The 20,754-nt window shown below is 38.0% G+C and overlaps 1 protein-coding gene across 3 annotated transcripts in view; it reads left to right on the forward strand.

Moving 5' to 3' along the window:
- atp9b (ATPase phospholipid transporting 9B) overlaps positions 1-19,857 on the forward strand; it is a 43,812-nt gene extending 23,955 nt beyond the window's left edge. For all 3 annotated transcript variants that reach the window (XM_062435689.1, XM_062435690.1, XM_062435691.1), the window contains 17 exons: positions 295-437; positions 2,016-2,128; positions 4,420-4,671; positions 8,016-8,177; positions 8,470-8,562; positions 10,372-10,455; positions 12,147-12,317; positions 12,592-12,690; positions 12,809-12,898; positions 13,291-13,435; positions 13,857-13,921; positions 14,275-14,430; positions 14,706-14,770; positions 15,030-15,138; positions 15,256-15,313; positions 16,769-16,972; positions 17,916-19,857. In XM_062435689.1, coding sequence (XP_062291673.1) covers positions 295-437; positions 2,016-2,128; positions 4,420-4,671; positions 8,016-8,177; positions 8,470-8,562; positions 10,372-10,455; positions 12,147-12,317; positions 12,592-12,690; positions 12,809-12,898; positions 13,291-13,435; positions 13,857-13,921; positions 14,275-14,430; positions 14,706-14,770; positions 15,030-15,138; positions 15,256-15,313; positions 16,769-16,972; positions 17,916-18,052 — 2,146 coding nt within the window. In that variant the 3' untranslated portion in view covers positions 18,053-19,857. The remainder of the gene's footprint in view (positions 1-294; positions 438-2,015; positions 2,129-4,419; positions 4,672-8,015; positions 8,178-8,469; positions 8,563-10,371; positions 10,456-12,146; positions 12,318-12,591; positions 12,691-12,808; positions 12,899-13,290; positions 13,436-13,856; positions 13,922-14,274; positions 14,431-14,705; positions 14,771-15,029; positions 15,139-15,255; positions 15,314-16,768; positions 16,973-17,915) is intronic.
- The last annotated feature ends 897 nt before the right edge of the window (positions 19,858-20,754 follow it).

A 20,754-nucleotide genomic window follows, 5' to 3' on the forward strand; every position in this document is an offset into this window, starting at 1 on the left:
TGCTATTCTGTGACCACAACCAAATAACCATGGCCGTGCAGTGATGTTTTTTTCCAAGAAGAACATATTTTCTCAAAATGGAAAAAATTAAAAGTACGGGAAGGAAAATGATTAAAATAATTGAACGTCTACCATCCCTGCATTGAAACATAAGCTGTTCATGTGTTTCTTTTTCAGCTCTGTACATTGTACAAAGACACTGTTCTGACATTTTTCAGTGTTTGTTACACTTTGGCTTCTGTTTTACTGTTATTTTGTCTGTGATGGATTACAATTTTATTGTTCCTTGTGAAGCTTGCGTGTGAATCTGGACATGGGAAAGTCGGCCTACGGCTGGATGATCATGAAAGATGAAAATATCCCAGGCACTGTTGTGAGAACCAGCACCATCCCTGAAGAACTGGGCCGGCTGGTCTATCTCCTGACAGACAAAACGGGTAAGAGTACAAACTTGGTGAATAAAGATTACATTAACAGTTGATTTTTGGCACTTAAGTTAAAGCTTTTATTCAAGTTGACATTCTGTGCAATATTATATTTCACTTTAAAAAGGTATGAAGGATGTGTTTTTAATTGCATAGGGTGACAGTAGGTTTTATATTTCAGTTGTTTCTACGGTGAACTCAAAGAAACTACAAAACCCTTTGCCCGGTTTTATGCTCGGCTGCTCTACTCATGAAGCGTAGCACACATTCAATCCTCGATCATGACTGTATTTGCAAGCATACGCAACACGTTACTCTGTACAAGCCATGAATGCATATCAGGTGTTCTGTGGAATTCACTCTCTTAGAAAAGTTGAACCACAGTAACATTCATAAGAGTCATACAAAGTGGAACCTGATGTTCCTCTGACACAGTGTATTAAAACGGAGCGCATGATAAAACAAAATAATTTAATAAACCCAATAAAAAGCACAATAAATCCTCAGAGTTTCCAGGTGCTATTTAGGCCTCCTTTGACTTCTCTCATTTCACTATCGTGGCCGGATTCTCTAATAACAAATAGCTGCTCTTTACAAATGCTAGACATCGTGTCAGAGTGACAAACTCCTGCGGTGGTCCTAACATGCCTCTTTGTCTTACCCCACTGATCTAGGTAGGAATAGATTAACTTGAGCGCCTATTTATCCAGGTTGATAGTTAAAGCACATGGAAAGAAGAACGATCAATCCATTAGAATTGGTTAACCCTGTGGCTCTTAATGTTTTTGGAAGTTAGATGCCCTCTAATCAGCTTTACACTCTATCAGCACACATTCTGGCAACAGGCATCCATTAAACAACACCATTGCCCTCGTTTTCAAAGTTTTTGTTTTTTTTCTTTTAGTTCTGAACATTCACTCAGTCTTTTTTGTATGCAATGTTGTGTCTTGTGTGTTAGTTAGAGAGGACATGCAGTCCATATTGGTAATGAGATTAGGTCAATGAGAAGGCAGTCACACCACCCTGCAGGTCCCATGATGCATTGTAGGCAGTCCTGTGAGGACAAACATTGTGTTTTCTCTGTGTGTATGTGCATGTGTAAGCTTTGAGGAAATTTGCTGAATACCTCGGAATATATATATTTTTTATTTACATGACACTATCTTAATTAAGGCATCTGTCATGTATTTTTACCCTCACTAAATTTTCATAGAATTAACTGTATCTCACTTCACATGTTTAAGCTTAAGCTTTGAGTGAACAGAACAGATACATTAACTGTTTGATTTGATTTTCTTATATCTAAAATTATATTTAAATGAGGAATTGAATTAGGAATTAAAATGTTATGATCTTAAAATGTTACTAGCTAGTGTGGCGGACTCGCCTTAATACTGTAGGTGTATTCTTGAAAGACACATTTTGTTAGCTTTTGGTGGTTGATGGGCCCCAAGAGTTGGGCTCTGATGAGAACACAAATCATTAAATACTCATTAAGTGACACAAGTAATTCAGATACAGTTTTTTTATGATGTCATTTCTTTATGATTTGTTGGTTTGTAAAGTCTCAATTTGTCTTTTGACCTGCAGGAACTCTGACACAGAATGAAATGATCTTCAAGCGGCTGCACCTGGGGACAGTGTCCTATGGCATTGATACTATGGATGAAATACAGAGTCATATAGTTCAGTCATATGCACTGGTGAGTCGTTTTACTGTCACAGAAAAAACGTATTTACACTACACTAGGAATTCAGATTGTTCCGTCTTAATGGGGACGTGTGTGATTTTGGCTATCTTTGTCAAACATGGTCAAAGTTCCTAATCATGAACTGAACATATGTAAAACAGTTCGCTGCAAGTCAAAGATCAGGGCTTCAGCCTGCTCTGAACTCTTAGTTTGATACATTACCTCTATTTCCTACTCATGGTGACATCAGATTGTTTCTGTATGTCTACAAATGGTCGTCTCTTCTGTAGCCTTTGTCTCATCGGCAGGGGGGGGGTTAAAGAGACATGAGCTCTACTAGTCTATTTAAAACAGAGGCTGAACTGAGGAGTTGACAAGGGCCAGTATAAGATAAATGAGGAGTTTTTTGAACTGTAAATCATGCAAAGCTACTCTAGTGGAGTCCAAAAAAGAAATATAAAGCTGGAAATGAGCATAATGGGTCCCCTTTTAAATGTTCCAGTAGAGCCCCACAATGTAAATATAGAACAGGAAATGTTCATGATACGCCCCCTTCAAATGTTATAAAATATAGATGACAAGCTATGTAACACTGGCCAGAACCAACCAGAACAAAGCAAAACTTGTCACTTACAATATGACGATATGTTTCCAGTTGGAGGATGAATCCCTGGAATAGAATACCAATATGCACCATATTTCACTATATGATGTTCCTGCCTATTCCCTCCTCTCCTTGTACATTGGTTTAATCAATTTTTATATTTAGCTAAGGATAAGTTTTCCAGGAAAGAAGCCCATATTGTTCATTCATCATGTGGTGTCCCTGAGCGACTCCCTGTACTGTAAGCAAGTGTTTTCCTCACTGGGTGGCTCAGATCTGGCTGCGGTCTTGACAGAATGATATTGTTTGCTCTCAGCCAGCTCCAAACAGCTGGTCGGTACTGAAACCATCTGCCCCACACCCTTATGTGTAATCTCAGCTAATGAAAAATGACTAGTCCTTTTTAGCGCTACGCAGCCAAAGCAGGACTAAGCAGCAATGCATCTGTCCAGCTGAGTTTTACTATGATGCTTTTTTTTTTTTAAACTTTTCTTTTTTTCTTTACTATTGATATATTTCAAGTCTGCTCTCACAGTGACATGTAAAATATACACGCGCATACACATAGTGGGGCTACATTTAACATTTATATGCTGTATTAAATGGTTTGTTGCACATTATAACACTGTTGTAATCAGGTATTTGGGTGGATATAATTGGTTATTCATGTATATAAATATAACTCATATGAAACATCCATAAGAAATGTTTTAATACTTAATGTTTGATAACATGATTAATGATCAGTTAAAACACCTCTATAAAGAATTTGAAACTGGTTATTTGTGCATGCGTAAAATATTGCCGCATATGCATATTATTACATAATAAGTATCTAAAAGTTGACAAGGTGCTATTTTTTCCCTAAAAAAAACATTTAATTTAACAGTGTTGTTGGACTAGTTGATAACCTCTAATCACACTAATATAAAAAAATAAAAAAAAACCTGTGTTGTGCCTTGTTGTAACATCTTTCTCTCATTGGACAATAACTTGTCTGACAACATAACTTAATGATCTCTGCATATGTCTCTCATTTGCTCTTGATGAAGGTTGTCATTTTGTGTCCTTACTGTACTCCCCCCGCCATCCCATTGCCCCTCCTTTCCTGCCTGGCAGCACTGAAGGTTAATAATATGCCAAAATCAAATGCTTCAGTAGAGCGCGTCGCCTCTGTCAAATGCAGCTGGCACAGTGGGCTGTCTGCCTGCTCGCAAGTTACCGCACAGTTAAATTGATGGTTGATGTCAAAACAGCGGAGCACATAAAAGGCCCTCAAGCCAGATATGACACGATAAAGACGGTGATACACCACTTCCCCTCGCTGTGTCATTTAGTGTGTCATTTAGGGTGTCAGAGTGAATTGGCTGCAAGTGTGGGATTAAATTAAATCTTCGTCTATCATGTGCAAGTATCCCATAGCTTTTAATGTGAAATACAATATCTGGGTCTGAAGAGATTAAGTAATATTGTTCATATCCAATGTTTAGAAATTGATACTGCTGGAAATGTTATTTATTGGTAGTTTATTTAATCAAGTTTGGTTTTTTGACTGTTTCTCTTATTCCTCTTAATCTTGTATAGAATTGATGTGTAAGCATTTAGGCAACAATAAAATGTAACTTAATGATTAGAGTCAAATACACTCAATTCATATAAATCATAGATGAATTTATGACATTATTTATTTTGATGTCAGGTGACCTCCCAGCCCTCCAATGGTAGCACCAGTGGCTCAACACCATCCCGAAAGACCCAGACGTCGTGCCCGAAGGTCCGCAAGAGTGTCAGCAGCCGCATCCACGAGGCTGTGAAGGCGATCGCCTTGTGTCACAATGTCACACCTGTCTACGAGTCACACGCTGGCGTGAACGGAGAGACGGAGTCTGCCGAAGCCGATCAGGACTTCAGTGATGACAACCGCACCTACCAGGCCTCCAGTCCTGATGAGGTAATTATGAGCTAAAATGAACCATTTTTCAGCATTTTCAGTCGAATTTTACTGCTTGGAATTTTTAAAAATGCTGATTTTAATTCAAAACATTATTCTTATTGCTCGCTGTTATTTTCAAAGTACTTTTTTAGCAAAGCACTGAACGCCAAACTTGCTGCTACACTCAAATTGATAAAATATTTGCAACCTGTCACTGTGTGTATACTGTATCTCTGAATATGCTGTAAGAGAGAATTCACTTTTCACATGATGTAACATATTGAAAAAGGTTTCCAGTCAGGTTTTGTTGAGGGTTTGTGGACACGATTGGTACTTGGATCAGTTGTTAAGACTTAACTTCATCCAGATCTAGTATTTCTTTTTTATCAGTGTTTTTTTATTTCCAGCCATATGCTATTTTCAAACCAAAGAGACAAACCAGAGCCTGTAATGAAGGTCACACCTTTGCAAGTTTTTGACAGCTGTTAAATATTAATAGTTTTACTTTTATGTTCCTTCCTCTGCCGCTCTGGCTGAAGAACGAACAGACCTCCTCGACATTTTCCTCCCGGTCTTAATGTTTTATTGGCGATGCTGCTAAATAACCCTTGTTGGTCATAATAGTCATTTCATGAAGAGAAAGTCAGAGGTCATGAACTCGTAGTAGAGGTTAAGCCATTTAACCATCTGTATTTGCTTCCTGAGAATTTACTGCTCGAACTGAAAGAAGAATGCAGCACAAAAACGATCCCCTAATGCAAATCCATAGCTTCCTTTCCTCTGGCTGTTTCTCTGTGTAAGCCAAGAGATGTAGTGTTTATGACTGAGGGTGCAGCTAAGCCTTTTATATATAGACCTTGATTTTATTAATAGAGAAGTATAATTAGAATACTGTTGATAATTGAATGCGAGGATCACATGGAAAGATTTTTGATCCAGAGTAGTTTGACAGCTATTTAAAGAGGTGTTTAACGTATATTGAAGGGGAGCTAACCTCCCATTCACACACACACAGGTAAAAACCATTGGCATGTTTATTACCCATCACATGTGAGGCTTCGTAAAGCCTTTGTGGGACTTGCATACTTTGTGTCGTATCCTCAGCCAAGTCCAGCAATCAAAATGAAGATAAAAAGGCGGCGAAAGATAAATCTCAGTTTTCCATTTTGCCTGTGTGTCCTCCCGGAGTTGATGTATATATTTATTTATATCCCTGCTCACTCCCTGCTCTATCTATCCCCCTCTCCATTGTCTCACACTGCTTGGATTGATCAATATTTAATTTTCTCTCAGAGACGATGAGAGGTGGAGGTCTGTGATTGTTGGTGGAGCTCTCCCTTCCCCTTCTACTATAGTCTTTTGTTCTTCCCCTGTCCTTTTATTTACCTCTCTCTTCCTCTCCCTCTCCCTCTCTCTCTTTCTCTTGTCTCCTCGGTCTCATTGACTACAGCATCAGATCTTGGCCACTGAACCTCTGTTAGCGACAGTTTGTTTGGCCCTGGCTCTGTGCTCGGCCTGTCTAATATAATGAGGCGTCATTAAGGAGATGAAGTGGGCTGGCCACCGAGGTCAGAACGGGGGTCATCTGACCTGCTGGTCAGCCATGCTATGAACAGCGTCCTCGTTTGACCTTTGACCCTTGTAATATCAGACAAGAGCATTTTACTGTGTTGTTTAATGACTGCCATGTCCCAGAAAGTGGGTGCTTCATCATTTTCAGCTGGATGTAACTGGCAGCTTCAGTGACTGTATGAGACATATGAACCATAAGGGAGGAAAACTGTCTCTTGTATATGCAAATAAAGTGGTTGGACCTGACAGTTACCTTTTTAAAAGTGATCGCAAAGCTAGCAGCCAGGAGGTTTATGATTGCCCAAACTGACAAAAATAGTGTCATGTTTTAATCATTTATAATGGACTGATAATCATCCTGTGCATATAGAGCCCATATGTTGATAATGATGGTTCGATGTGAAAAATTCTTAAAGACGTGATCATATGGGCAATGTGCCACACTGTCATAGAATTGATTTCACTAAGATGTGACTAAGCTTCCCATATTAAATGATTAGGATTTGAGTATTTACAAAGTAATCTATTAGTACAGCTAATTAAAGTAAGTTTTGATTTAGAGGGGTAGAAAATGGCTGAGAAGGATTCTTTCAAGAAGAAGTGTTTAATAGTGTTGGAAATTAGGGATAGAGAAACTATTAAAAAGAAAAATCCAAACAAAAATGTGTCAAAATATCCCAATATTAAGGCTCTTGAGTGTTTCCCCTTATATTATCTGTGACATCAGAGGAGGAGATTTTTACTGTTAAGGGTCCGTTTTCATCATGACATGCTTTAGCTGCTGTTAATTTTAAAGGCAGTCTGCCATTGTGATTTACATGATCACTAGAACATTGTGAACACAGTTGAAATGATTGATCAGGTTGTTTAATCCAGTCTGCCATTGTCGTAAAGTAGTCAGCAGCAGTCTTTTCTATTACTGTCGTAACACATGATTCACATGCAGTTTGTATCAAAGTTGACAAAGCTTTAAATAGTTTTTGTAGAGCTGATAAAATAGATTGAAGAGCTAAGGTTAGGTTCCTCAGCACATGCTGTGTGTTCCAGTGTATGTGTAGCTATGTACACACACACACACACACACACACACACACACACACACACACACACACACACACAGGATAATGACACACAGATGTGTGTTAAGTAAATATAGGCAGCCCTTTTTACGGAGCTCAAAGGGGGAGCAGGAGAAATGATAGGGTATTAACAGGAAGTTCCAATTTGTAGGTCAGAGTATAATAACAACCTTTGAGTGAGCAAATTGAAAATGAACCCATTGAGAATTGAGTCGTGTGCAGCTGAACGCTCACTCGGGGGCCGCAGTTCCTGCTGAGGAGAAAAAGAGGAAAGAGAAACAGAAAAACACTTATCTAGAGCTGAATGAGAAGAGCCCTGCCGCTCTGAAGATACCCAAACTCTCTGATGCCTTGTCTTTCCACTGCAAGTGAAAGTAGATGATCAGCTGATGGTCGTCCTTATATATAAGTCAGATGGGTTTTTTTAATAGTTCTTTGGTAGAGACTGATTTCAACATAATTGAAAAAAAAAAAATATAGTTTTACATCCCACAATTTTGTTGAATCCATTCTCTCAATCTAAGACTGTGCTTTTTGTCACTAAATCACACTAATTGCAAAGCCAGACTAATAAGCATGAATACCCGAATACTGTGCAAAAATGCATTTAAATGTGTAGAGAATGCATTTTTTTCTATCTTCTCAATAGGACCAATAAGTTTAACACTAAATAAAATATAAATCTTAATGCTCATCTACACTTCTCCTCAGGTGGCGCTGGTGCGGTGGACCGAGAGCGTCGGCCTGACCCTGGTGAACAGAGACCTGGCCTCCCTGCAGCTGAAGACTCCTTCAGGACAGATTCTCTCTTTCTACATCCTGCAGATCTTTCCTTTCACCTCAGAGAGCAAAAGGATGGGCATCATCGTCAGGGTGTGGACCTTTTAGATAACAAAATGATGCGTTAATTCTGTGTGGTCTCATGTTTCTTTGGTTTTGTGGTTATTTCTGTCAGTCGTATAGATGCAATACATTTTTCTACCTTATATTCTTTTACCTGAAATATCCAGACTTTTTTTACTTTAGTGGATTTAATGTCATAAAGATTGATTGATCTTTATTAGGCAGTAATATCTGCTTGTGTACATTAAACTGATCAGTAAACTATTAAATCTACTTTTAATAGTTCAGGAGTACTAATTGTCTTTTTTGTCATTTGATTTAGGAGGAGTCAACGGGAGACATCACTTTCTACATGAAAGGCGCTGATGTTGCTATGGCTAGCATTGTACAATATAACGATTGGTTGGAGGAAGAGGTAAAGACTCCATCCTGAGAATAACAAATTAACCTCACATGTTTGAAGCATGCAGCCAACTCGTCCATCAGCGATCATGTCTTCTCTTAAATTTATAATTACTTAGATTTCAGTCCTGGCTATTTTGGTGAAAACTGTGGTTACTGATGATGACAGTGAGCATGGTTTAAAAAGACTACAAATCCCAGATTTCTGGGCACAGCAAAAACTCCTCGAGCAGCTGCCTTTTTTCAGAAATACAACAGTAGAGCAACTGATGTATCTAATAGCTACAGAGAAAGTGATTAACATCTTTTAAATAATTATTCATTTATTTTCCATACCATTTATCCTCTAAATGGTTGTAGGGGGTCTGTAGCCAATCCCAGCTGACATTGGGCAAGAGACCCTTGTCCATCAAAGGGCTAACATATAGTAGGCAAACAACCATTCACAATTATGGGCAATTTAGAGTGACCAATTAACCTAAAATGCATGTTCTTGGTTTGTGGGAGGAAGCTGAAGTACCCGAGAGAACCCACGCAGGCAGGAGGAGAACATAAAACTCCACACAGATAATTATGTCAGCCAATAATTGCACATGATGTAAGTACAAAAATGGAACACAATAAAAACTTGTTCCAATACTGCCCGCAATATTTAAATCTCATCTGCTGTCAAAAATGCCCCAAAACTTTTTTGAAAATCATCATGTTTTGTTTTGTAGACACATTTTCATAATATAGGCCACCCAGTGTTTAATGAAGCAGCAGCAGTAGGAAATAAGGCTGAGGGAGAGTGAACTGTAAACAGTGAGGCTGATATCAATGAGGTAAAATTGCAAACTGTAATGCTGGATGTTGTTTCATGGGAACCCCTCATGTCGATCCCACACAGGAACGGCAGACTCCACTAGTAACAATGACAGCAACTAAATATAGATGTAATTACAGAATATAAATATATTGAGTGGCTACTGCTTGAAAAATGCTGACCTAAATCGTGTCAAGTACAGGGTTTGGTATTATAAAAAATCTTCGGGTTTATAATTTAAATAATCTTTTAGTAACACTATTAATGCTTATTTGCTCACTTGAAATGAACCAAGGGTTAACAACATATTAATATAGGAGTAGTTGCTCATAGCAGTAGACTTCTAGTACGATAACCTTCGGTAATGAGGACATTCATCAGGAGATCAACAGGCTGTGGCTACACCAGTTTGGTGGTCGAAGGTCTTGTGTGCATATGTTCATAATTATATTGGCATTATTGAGTCATTTACCACCGGGGGCAGCTTTTGATTTAATTAGTGACCTAGATAAAGTTGAAGTAATTACAGTATGTCATATTCTCGAACAATGGTGCTAATGATGTCCTGTTGGCTGTAATATCCCGCTGTCAAATCAGTCGGCGCTACAGTTACTCTGCTTGTCAATAACCAATCAACTGGGCAGAATCGCCCCATTGGTGTTTCATATCAAAAATGAACTGCCATCCATCCCTTTGTTTTAATGTGTCCTCTAAATTTCACCACAGGCTATGTTATTCACTATTGATTTATTTTGGTGTTGGTAACAATATGCATCTATTGACTGTACTGTACACAGTGTACTTAAACAGCAGCTGCTCTGAAAGAATAGATGATCTGTCCTATATTTAATTAAGATTTTAGATTTAGATTTGTCCTAGAAAAACATATCGCTTTGATTGTTTGGTTATTCTAACCAAAATGTTTAAATTAGGACCACAAATAAAGCTTTAGAAAAAAATGGAATACAAAATTCTCCTGAAAAATCAACGTAAACATTGTTCTCTCCTTTCTCTCAGTGTGGGAACATGGCCAGAGAGGGTCTGAGAACGCTGGTGGTGGCCAAGAAGAGTCTGTCCGAGGAGCAGTATCAGGACTTTGAGGTATGGATGAACCCTACTGTATGTACTGTACATGCCTTACATCCTTTACTTCATTCTCCTAAAATTAATCTCTCTGTTTTTATTTTTGAATTGGAACTAGAGCTGATAAATCAATATTAGGACTACTAATACTGTGGGATTATATCTTTAATGTAGTCTTTTTACATACTTTCCAAAATGAAAAAAATAGAAGGCACATATTGTATATCTGCAAGAAACACAACATAGGCTTCACAAAAATATTATTTATCTTTCAAATCTGAGCGTAAGCAGGGGGTTAGCCATCCTGATTCCCAATAAAATTGCTTTTGAACAGACATATGAACAGAACGATAAAGAGGGCAGATTTATCCTGTTTAGTGGAACAATAAATGGAACTGAAATCACCCTACTTAACGTTTATGCTCCTCAAGGAAGTGACCCAAAAATCCAGTAATTCAGTCTTTATATGTTGAGGAGATCTGAACATACATCTGCAACCCAAACTGGCTGTATCAAATCATACACACACCTCTAATATAAATATACATTTCATATGGATATATGGAGAGAAATGCAAGGCAGCACACATACTACCCCAGAATTGACTGCCTCATTATTTTTAGTAAAGATAGGTCAAGGATCAGGGACTCGGGTATTGGAACAATAGATCTAAGTGACCATGCTCCGATATATATTACAATCAATTTAGAGAACTGCCGAAGAAACAACATGGAGATTTAATTTGGGCCTTCTTAATGAGCCTTCATTTAAAAAAGCAAATGAATAATGAAATTCAAATGTACATAATAGAAAAGGATAATAGAGAGATTTCACCGCCTATGATATGGATGCAGCAACGGTTGTCCTAAGAGGCTGAATATCAAAAAAAGGGTCTTGAGTGCAGAAATAACTAAAAGAATTGAAATAAACAACTAATAGACTAAAAGCTAACATATCACCAGGAACAGACTGCCCTTACTTGGAAAGAGGCTATCGTATCTCTTACACCTAAAGAGGGAAAAGATAAGACTGAATGTGGGTCATACAGGTTGATTTCGATCCTTAATGTTAATTAGAGATGAGAGGATTTATACATGTGTCACACACAAGATAATATAAGAAACACTTTACATATTATGGATCAAATACAACAACATAAGGAAGAGGTGATGATACAAATAAAGTTTAGACACAAAAAGTATTTGACTCTGTCAGCTGGAAATATCTTTACATATTTCCAAATAAATATATGTATCTTTCTATCTTTGATGACAAAATATCTCACTGTAACATGTATGCAACTGTGTGAAACCAAACTGCTACAAGCATTTTTATTTATTTTTCCATTTACCTCTCCCTCTCTGGATCATGTATAGTTATTTCTATTTCTTCATCGCTATTTTATCTCATTACATACTCTCTGTGTAAGTAATAACAAGGCACTTTAAAATAAAAAAAATTAAAAAAAAAAAAAAAAAAAAGAAAGATTGGGCTGGCATCACTATTACCAGCCCAATTTAAAACATTACTCTCCCTTTCTTGTTTCCTCCCTCAGGATAGAAACAGTTTTGTTGACAGCATTATTCAACATTTCTCTTCAATATTCCCTGTCTTATTCATTTTTTGCTGTCTTTGACAAATTAAATTCTCTACTTCTCCGCTTCTTCACTCCCCAATCTCCCCTATCTTCCTTCTTCGTCTGTGTGCAGAACCGCTACAACCAGGCGAAGCTGAGTATCCACGACCGAGGCCTGAAAGTCGCAGCGGTCGTTGAGAGCCTTGAGAGGGAGATGGAGCTTCTGTGTCTGACTGGTGTAGAAGACCAGCTACAAGCAGATGTCAGGCCCACGCTGGAGCTGCTGAGGAACGCTGGCATCAAGGTCAGCAAGCAAATGGAACACTGGTGTATTCAGATTTTTGGCTGGTTATCTACCACCACTGAGACTTTGAAATATACTGTAACCAGCAACAAACAAAAGGATGAGATGGTAATCTTTCTTTGACACTTAATAGTAATCATCTGTCCATAAAGCAAACAGTATTAATAATGCCAGTAGATTTAAAATATTAGTAAAGGTAAGGAAGCATTGAGAACATACTTAAATCCATGGAACTGCGCTCTTAAATGCTTCATCTCACATGTTTTCTGTTTAGATCTGGATGTTGACCGGGGACAAGCTTGAGACGGCTACATGCATCGCCAAAAGCTCCCATTTGGTCTCAAGAAGCCAAGACATCCACGTTTTCAGACCAGTACGCTGTTTCACTTCCTCTCCGTCCCAGAGCTTTGTAATCATGATGCGCCTACTTAATGGGAGATAAAAAGCCTAAATGTTCTCATGGCTAATTGTATTGTGTGGCTCTCGAGCAGGTCTCAAACCGAGGAGAGGCCCATCTGGAGCTCAACGCCTTCAGAAGGAAACATGACTGTGCTCTGGTCATCTCTGGAGACTCCTTAGAGGTACTACAACACAGTGCAGCACACAGGGACGGTTCCCTTCACAACAGATGATGCTGTGGATGCAGCCAAATAGGCAAACAGAGAATAAAAACGTCATCCTCAGCCAAAACTAACACTTTGGAGTTCAACCAAGGCCTTGAGGATGAGTAGAGGGAATAGAATCACACAAAAAAAACATCAGTATTTTGTTATGAGACAGAACAATCTGAAGCTTTGCAACAAGGGCTAAGAATTTATAACACCTCTGCAGGATTTGCATATGTATTTTTACTTGGACTTAAACAATGAGCTTCTCTAACTCAGCAATGTATAGAAAGAAAACATATAAATAATCCAGAACTTTTAGTATACAGTAAACTATATTGTGTGTCTTTATTTCTGTGGTGTTGCAGGTGTGTTTGAAGTATTACGAGCATGAATTTGTGGAGCTGGCCTGTCAGTGTCCAGCGGTGGTCTGCTGTCGCTGCTCCCCGACTCAGAAGGCCCAGATCGTCACGCTCCTCCAGCAGCACACAGCCAACAGGACTTGTGCCATAGGTGAGTGTTGACAGGAAGTTTGTTTGGCTCCAGTCCACAGACAGCGTGGGAAATTCTGTCGTTCCTCCAGGGAGGAAAAAGTTAGACAATGTGTAACACAATCTATCAGACAGCTTAATTTAATAGGAAGTCCAATGGATGGTGGATTGGTTAATGCTGATGAAGTGCCTCTGAGGTAGACACAGTATTATCCTGTTGCTAAATTGCAGTTGTAATTATTTAACTGAACTGACCATTTATATTAACACATGCACAAAAACTGCAGCATATTACTTCCTGTAGCCACAAGATGGCAGTCAAAGCTTGCTAAGAATAGCACTTACAGTCCCTCCATCTGCTACTTGTGTAACTACATGCATACATTGTAAAACATCATGTTGCTGTTTTTATTATTTTAATGTATGTTTCTGTTCTCTGACAGGTGATGGGGGAAATGATGTTAGTATGATCCAGGCTGCAGACTGTGGTATTGGAATAGAAGGAAAGGTAAAGACTTTCATAAGTGAACCAGTGACCACAAAGCTTCATTATGACCTCAAGTGTTTTCCTGTATTAGGTCTCGTTACGTGATGTAGGCTAGGGAACTCTTATATGTCTTGAATAAACATATTAAGTGCTTAGTTCATTAAGTAGTGAAATTTAAGTACTTGAAAACCTTTTTTATTGGAGATACTTTTCTCTGAGAGCCTCATGTCTTTTTAAACTGTAAAGAGCTTTATTGACACTGAAATGACATTTAAGAGCTTGAACGGATGTTTACACATATTGTATCTTCCTTTAGTGCTGTTCAACAAAGCAGTAACATTTCTTCATCTTTATATTCCTGGTTTTTCAAACAGGAAGGGAAGCAGGCATCGCTGGCCGCAGACTTTTCCATCACTCAGTTTAAGCACATTGGCCGTCTGCTTATGGTTCACGGCAGGAACAGCTACAAGCGCTCTGCAGCGTTGGGTCAGTTTGTCATGCACAGAGGCATGATCATCTCCACCATGCAGGTACAGTGACAGTAAACCACTGATGATGACATTTTTATTTATTTATTTATTTTTTGACAGAACTTTTGCTGGATTTTAATGATTTTTTTCTGAACTGCTTCTTCTCTTTTGAAGTCATGTTTGCTGATGTTTTGTTCTGGATGTCTGTTCTTAATTAGTTGTTTTGTTTTTAATATGTGCTGTGTGGTGAAGCCAAAGACAACTTTCCACATTGTGGACAATAAAGTTCCCCGACTAACTAACTTTATAACACTGTTTTTCTTTTCCATCCTCAGGCTGTCTTCTCTTCCATATTCTTCTTTGCCTCTGTTCCTTTGTACCAGGGTTTCCTCATGGTTGGGTATGAACATTTTCCAAATGTCTTATGATAAACATATTGACTTATTTTATTGTTCCTACCACCTCCATACATAGACCTAGTTGAGAGGCTGACTGTACTGTTGCCTGTAAGCATTGTGAACACTTGTATGGTTTATATAATTACAGCTTCACACCAGCAGGAAACAAATGTGTGGATAAATGATCATCTAACCTTTTAGTTTGAGCCTCTCCATCTTAATATTGTTCATTTTCATGTACTCTGCTGCTCTTTCCTGCAGATATGCCACCATCTACACCATGTTTCCTGTGTTCTCCTTGGTTCTGGACCAGGATGTAAAGCCAGAGATGGCTCTGCTTTACCCAGAGCTTTACAAAGACCTCACTAAGGTACTTTACCCTTATTTAGAATAAAGTCACTTCATCCTCATCTTTCCACTAACTGCTCCTGTTGGTTGTACCAGATGAAAGTATATTGAACTCATAGATGATGTTTCTCTCTTTCAGGGGCGTTCATTATCTTTCAAGACTTTCCTCATTTGGGTTTTGATCAGTGTGTATCAAGGTAAGGTGTACACCATATTCTAAGTCAAAACATTAGCTTCATAAAAAACAAGTACAAATAACTTACTAGAAATAGGTTTTTAACAGAACCTACCATATAAAAGCTTCTGTTACAAAAGACCAGTGTGGCTTTACATACTGTCAAAGCAACTCTTCACCTACCATATCATCAATTTTACTGTGCCTAATTCCAGGGTCCCCTGGCCCCTCCAAACTCTGTTTCTCAGTATCTTAGGTTTCCAACCGCCATCCGCTTTTACATGCAGGCTTTTGTCTGACCAGTAAATCGATATTTCTGTAATCGCTAAGCCATGCAGCGTGTGAGAAAGATCTATGTTCCTGCTCAAGCATGACTTCCTGACAGCTCAAGGTTTTTAATTAAAGGCCAATACCAGGTCTGTGGAGAAAAACGAGAGAAATGTGAAGACGATATGAGAGGACGACAGCGAAGGAGGAAAATATTAGGGACCAATCAAGCTTAATTCATTACAGTGTTTGACTCGCTGGAATGCACTGTATGAAGACTGTATGAAAAAGCAATTATGTGATCAGTTAGAGGCGATTAAGCTCAATTTGTGTTGTGTTATGATCAAATGAAAGGCTATCAAAATACAGTAGGCGCCCAAAGATGAGTGAGTGTCTGGACGCTTGAAGACATTAAACAGGGTGAAACACACTAGAGCACATTGTGCATCTTTCACCCTCATAAAATGTTATTGAATCAGTCCTTTTCCCCCAGACACAGTAATCCTTAACTCAATGTCCCAAGCAACTATTTGTGCTGACTAGAACAGACCTGGGCCGAATGGCTTTTTTAAAGTACTTTTTGTGATTTCTTATCAGCTACCTTTGTGTAATACTAGTCCCACATGGATAATCAGTAGAGCTGCAACGATTAGTAATTTGAAATTTATTAAAATAGTTGCAGATTAATTTTCTTTCAATCAAAAATGCTAGATATTTGTTGGTTGCACCTTATCAAATAAGGGGGTTTGCTGCTTGTTCTCATCATTCATGAGCGTTAATGAAATATCTTTTGGTTTTTGACTGTTAGTTGGATAAAAAAAACCCAACAAAAACAATTTAAGGACTTAAATTTGAGCTCTGGGAAGTTTTGATGGGTGTCTTTCACTTCTTTTTGACTTTTCATAAACTAAACAATTTATCAAGAAAATAATCAATTGACGTCAAAGTATTTTTAATTATTTTAGGGCATTTGTGTGTAACCAATTTTTTGTAATAAGTAATTCCAAACTTGTGATACGTTAACAAGTTTAAAACAAGCATTAACTATCTGGTTCAGAGCCACGTTTAAGATGCTGTGGAACATGAAACTGAAATCCTGCATGAAAATGCTTAACCACTTAAAACTGATCTGACTTGGCGATTTCTTCCTCCTCAAACGAACTATTCTGATGATTTCGTGTGGTCGATTTGTTTCCTTTGGCGCCACCAGGTGGCATCCTCATGTACGGCGGGTTGGTGCTGTTTGAGTCGGAGTTCGTGCACGTGGTTGCCATCTCATTCACAGCACTCATCGTGACGGAGCTGCTGATGGTGGCGCTGACGATTCGCACCTGGCACTGGCTCATGGTGGTGGCAGAGTTCTTCAGCCTGGGCTGCTACCTGGCCTCGCTCGCCTTCCTCAATGAGTACTTTGGTAGGTATCCATTATGTCAGAGGTTTTGCAGAAGTTGTATACAGTATAACCTTGTATCTTTGAAAAAGTTAAAGGTATGCATTAAAATTCTTGAAAGGAGACTCATGTATTCAAGCTTGATGAAAATTGTGCAAAATACTCATTAAATTCTGACAAGAATACACAAGTTTTGGCACAACAGCAGTTTACTTACTTTCATGAAGCATGCAGCTAAAATAGCTGCATGCTTGTCTCATGTTTGCTTACTACAAATACAGTAACTGTGCAAAGGATAACTTTACTCTTGGTTTTTTTAAGGCCAGTATTGACTGTACGGAGCACTTCAAGGAGATCACAATCTTCTTCTGCACCTCCTTTCTGTTCAGTTTGCTGTAACACAACCTGGCACCTAAGTGTTGAGCAGTAGCTCAGCTCTGTGCTTTTATTGCTTATCCCTCTTTTCTCTCAATGTCCTCCTTTGCTTTGCTGTTCACTGCTAACCTCTGTTTCTGCTGCACCTCTTTTGCTTCTGTATGTTGGCAACAGGCATAGGCAGGGTGTCCTTTGGAGCTTTCCTTGGTAGGTTTTGCAGCCTGTAAATTCATCTCATCCATCTCTCTGTATTTCTATTGTGTTCGATTGATGTTTTTAATGTGTCTTTTAAGATATTTGCAATGCATTTCTTTATTGTCTTGTGTCATTTCGGTCCTGCCATTCATTCCACTTTCCAGTTTTCATTTTAATGCTCTGACAAAAAACTTCAACTTTAACTGTGATTACATTCAACACATCAAAGACCAGCATCTGATTTTAAGTTTTCTAACCGTATCGCAACTGTTCATGGTCTATTTTCTAATCAAGTGATGTTGACTCTAGCATTACTTGATTAAATGCTCATCATCCTGTGCAATCACAATACTGAGACGTGTACTTGAGCTGTTCTCCACTCCTTTTGCTCCTCCAGACTTGTCGTTCATCACGACTTGGCCTTTCCTGTGGAAGGTGTCAGCCATCACGCTGGTCAGCTGTCTTCCTCTCTACATAATCAAATACCTGAAACGCAAGTTTTCACCGCCGAGCTACTCCAAACTATCCTCATGAGCCAAACGTGGATTACTTGTGTTATGTTTTGTAGTTCTGTGCTTCTCTGAGTTTTTCTATTTTCAGCACTTTTTTTACTCACTGACTCTCAGTGATGGACAGGCAACCCGTAGAGGTCAAGGAACCACTGGAACAATCGAAAATGAAGAGAAAATTAAATGATTAATTTTTGGACTTATGTCACTGAGACTTGGGATTACTTGAAAAGACAGAGCACATAAGAAAGACTTTATTATAAAGATGGATTTTGCCACACAACAAGATTGAAATGATGTAAGTGACTGCACTTAGAAGGCCTGAAACTCGTTGACCCCATTTTGTCAGAAAGGGTCGATCTGCCTTCTTTTCTTTTAAAGCATTTCAAACAAATCAGCTTCAAGTGTCATTTTATACAGTTCTGATGCATTACTTTCACCGTTTAAATTTTTATGTGGAATTCAGAATTTTTTTAAGTGTTATTTTTATTCTAGGTACTAATTACATTTGCTAGTGTGCGTCTTTGAACAGTGAGTTGCTGTAAGGGATAAAATAAAATATATATTATTTACTTTAATGTTTTCCTTTAATGTTACTGTAAATAAAGCCTTTACATGCAGCATTGATTACTACTGCGATTAATGTAAACCTCACTGCGTTTAACTCTACTTGTACAAATGTGCATTAACCAAAAATAAGAACATTTACGACGACATTCAGAAAGAAAATGCTGATTATTTGTCCAGGGAGGAAAAACAACCCTGAAACTGAATTTCTGTGCATTTTCTGCTGTATATCCTTTACATTTTTAAGACCGTGAATGACATAATCAGTCTATCATATACATAGTATAAAACCAGCACTCCATAATTACATTTAATGTTGTATTCTGCTTATTTGGCCTTGATTATTCTGCATTGCATTTATTTTACATTTATGATGTCTGTGGGTGATCACCAGTCCTCCTGTTAGGATATGGCAGCTCACGTTGTGCCTCATTATGATGTATGTCAATGTATTGAAGCTGCATTTAAGAGCGTTGGATGTTAAACAATCAGTCAGAGGTTTTCTTATTACCTCTGCAGCCACATCTGAACTTCCAGGAGCTTCAAAGCTGCTGCTCTTCTCAGAAAAGTTTTTTTTTCTGTATGGTTGAATACTCGAAAAGTCACAAAAAGGACCCTGAAACATGGAAAGATGTGTATTTTTAGGGCTTTACTGACGCTATATGATCCCTGGGTTTTTTTGTGACTTTGGCCTTTAGTGGACATTGACATTCAGCTCTTGTTGAGGAGGAATGAGTTTTATCATTCACTCCATGTACTTTAAGTGTTAAGCACAGTGGGGAAAATCACAATCGGGGAAATGTTCAAAATGTACAATTCAACTATATTAGGAAGTAGTTTAGCTATGTTTATTAGTTAGGTTGTCATGAATCATAATTGAGTTAAACTCAGGTTGATCGTTCCTAAAATACTTAAATCGTTGTATCATTTTGTTTAAATTGTGGCAACCATACTGTAAAATGTAGCTATTCTATAACAATGAAGACAAATAGTGGATGTAGTTATTTGGGAAAGAGGTGCGACTGTGACACTTCAATTCAAATTACATTCAGTGTTTTTAAATTTGTGATTTCCATTCTTACGAAGAGTAATTCCAGATGTCAATCACTGTGTTTTCTGTTGAGATACGTGTTTTATGTGTGTTGTTGTATAAACTTTTCTTTCTCGTGAACTTTCTGCGTTCCATGTCCTACACTGCAATTTCTAACAGTGTCTGTTATTTATAATATTGTTATTGATTAATGAATAATAAAAAGAAACAGATGCCAAAAAGTTTCCTGTTTTTATGTCTGACTGGAACCCAAGATTTTATCATGTGGCCACTAGATGGAGGTAGAGGCTCAATACTGGACAGAATGAGGATGTGGCACCATGTAAAGGAATATTACACTCAAAAGTACACAGTATTATTGAACTTTTAGAGAATTTGCTCCTTGTGCAATTGATGAAAACACTGTTGCTCCTCTGAGATTAAAAAATGTCAGATGTTGCTATTGTGGGGTGTATAACAGTATATGAAGATTTTAAAGTCCCCCTTGGTCACTGCTGTTCAATCCAATAATATGACATAAGTGCACATTATTAAACTTAAAGATTGACACATCATTAAGGTAATTTATTTGAAAAAGTATATTTAATTTGTAGAAGAAATGTATCTATTTCTTTGTAAAAATGTAAACCCAGTAAAAACAAATCAGGTCTGTCCTAAAACAATAGTTAGGTGAACAAATTCACATTAATACATGTTTTTCTTGTTGTAATGATTCCTTCTGTTCATACTGGCCATTAGGAGATCCTTTCATTAAGCACTTTCAATGTAAGTGATGGGGAACAAAATCAAAATCATGTTAGTCAAACAAAGTGCATATCTTTCAGAGTTACTGACTTTTTAGTACCTAATTGCGTCTCTTTGTTAAGACGTTTCCACTGCAGTTGAACAAGAAAACACTAATTTTATATATACTAAAAAGACTAACCTTGAAAGATACCCACTTTATTTGACTAACTCAGAAGTCTTTTCAACACATTTTTGCACATCATTAAGGTTGTGAATTTTTTCCCCCATCACTTACAGTATTAACACAATTTGAGGTGATCCTCTAATGGCCTGTATGAACAGGAGGAATGATTACAGCGAGGGAAAACCTATTCCAATGTAAA

The sequence above is a fragment of the Scomber scombrus genome, chromosome 16 (assembly GCF_963691925.1).
Source record: "Scomber scombrus chromosome 16, fScoSco1.1, whole genome shotgun sequence".
Taxonomy (NCBI): domain Eukaryota; kingdom Metazoa; phylum Chordata; class Actinopteri; order Scombriformes; family Scombridae; genus Scomber; species Scomber scombrus.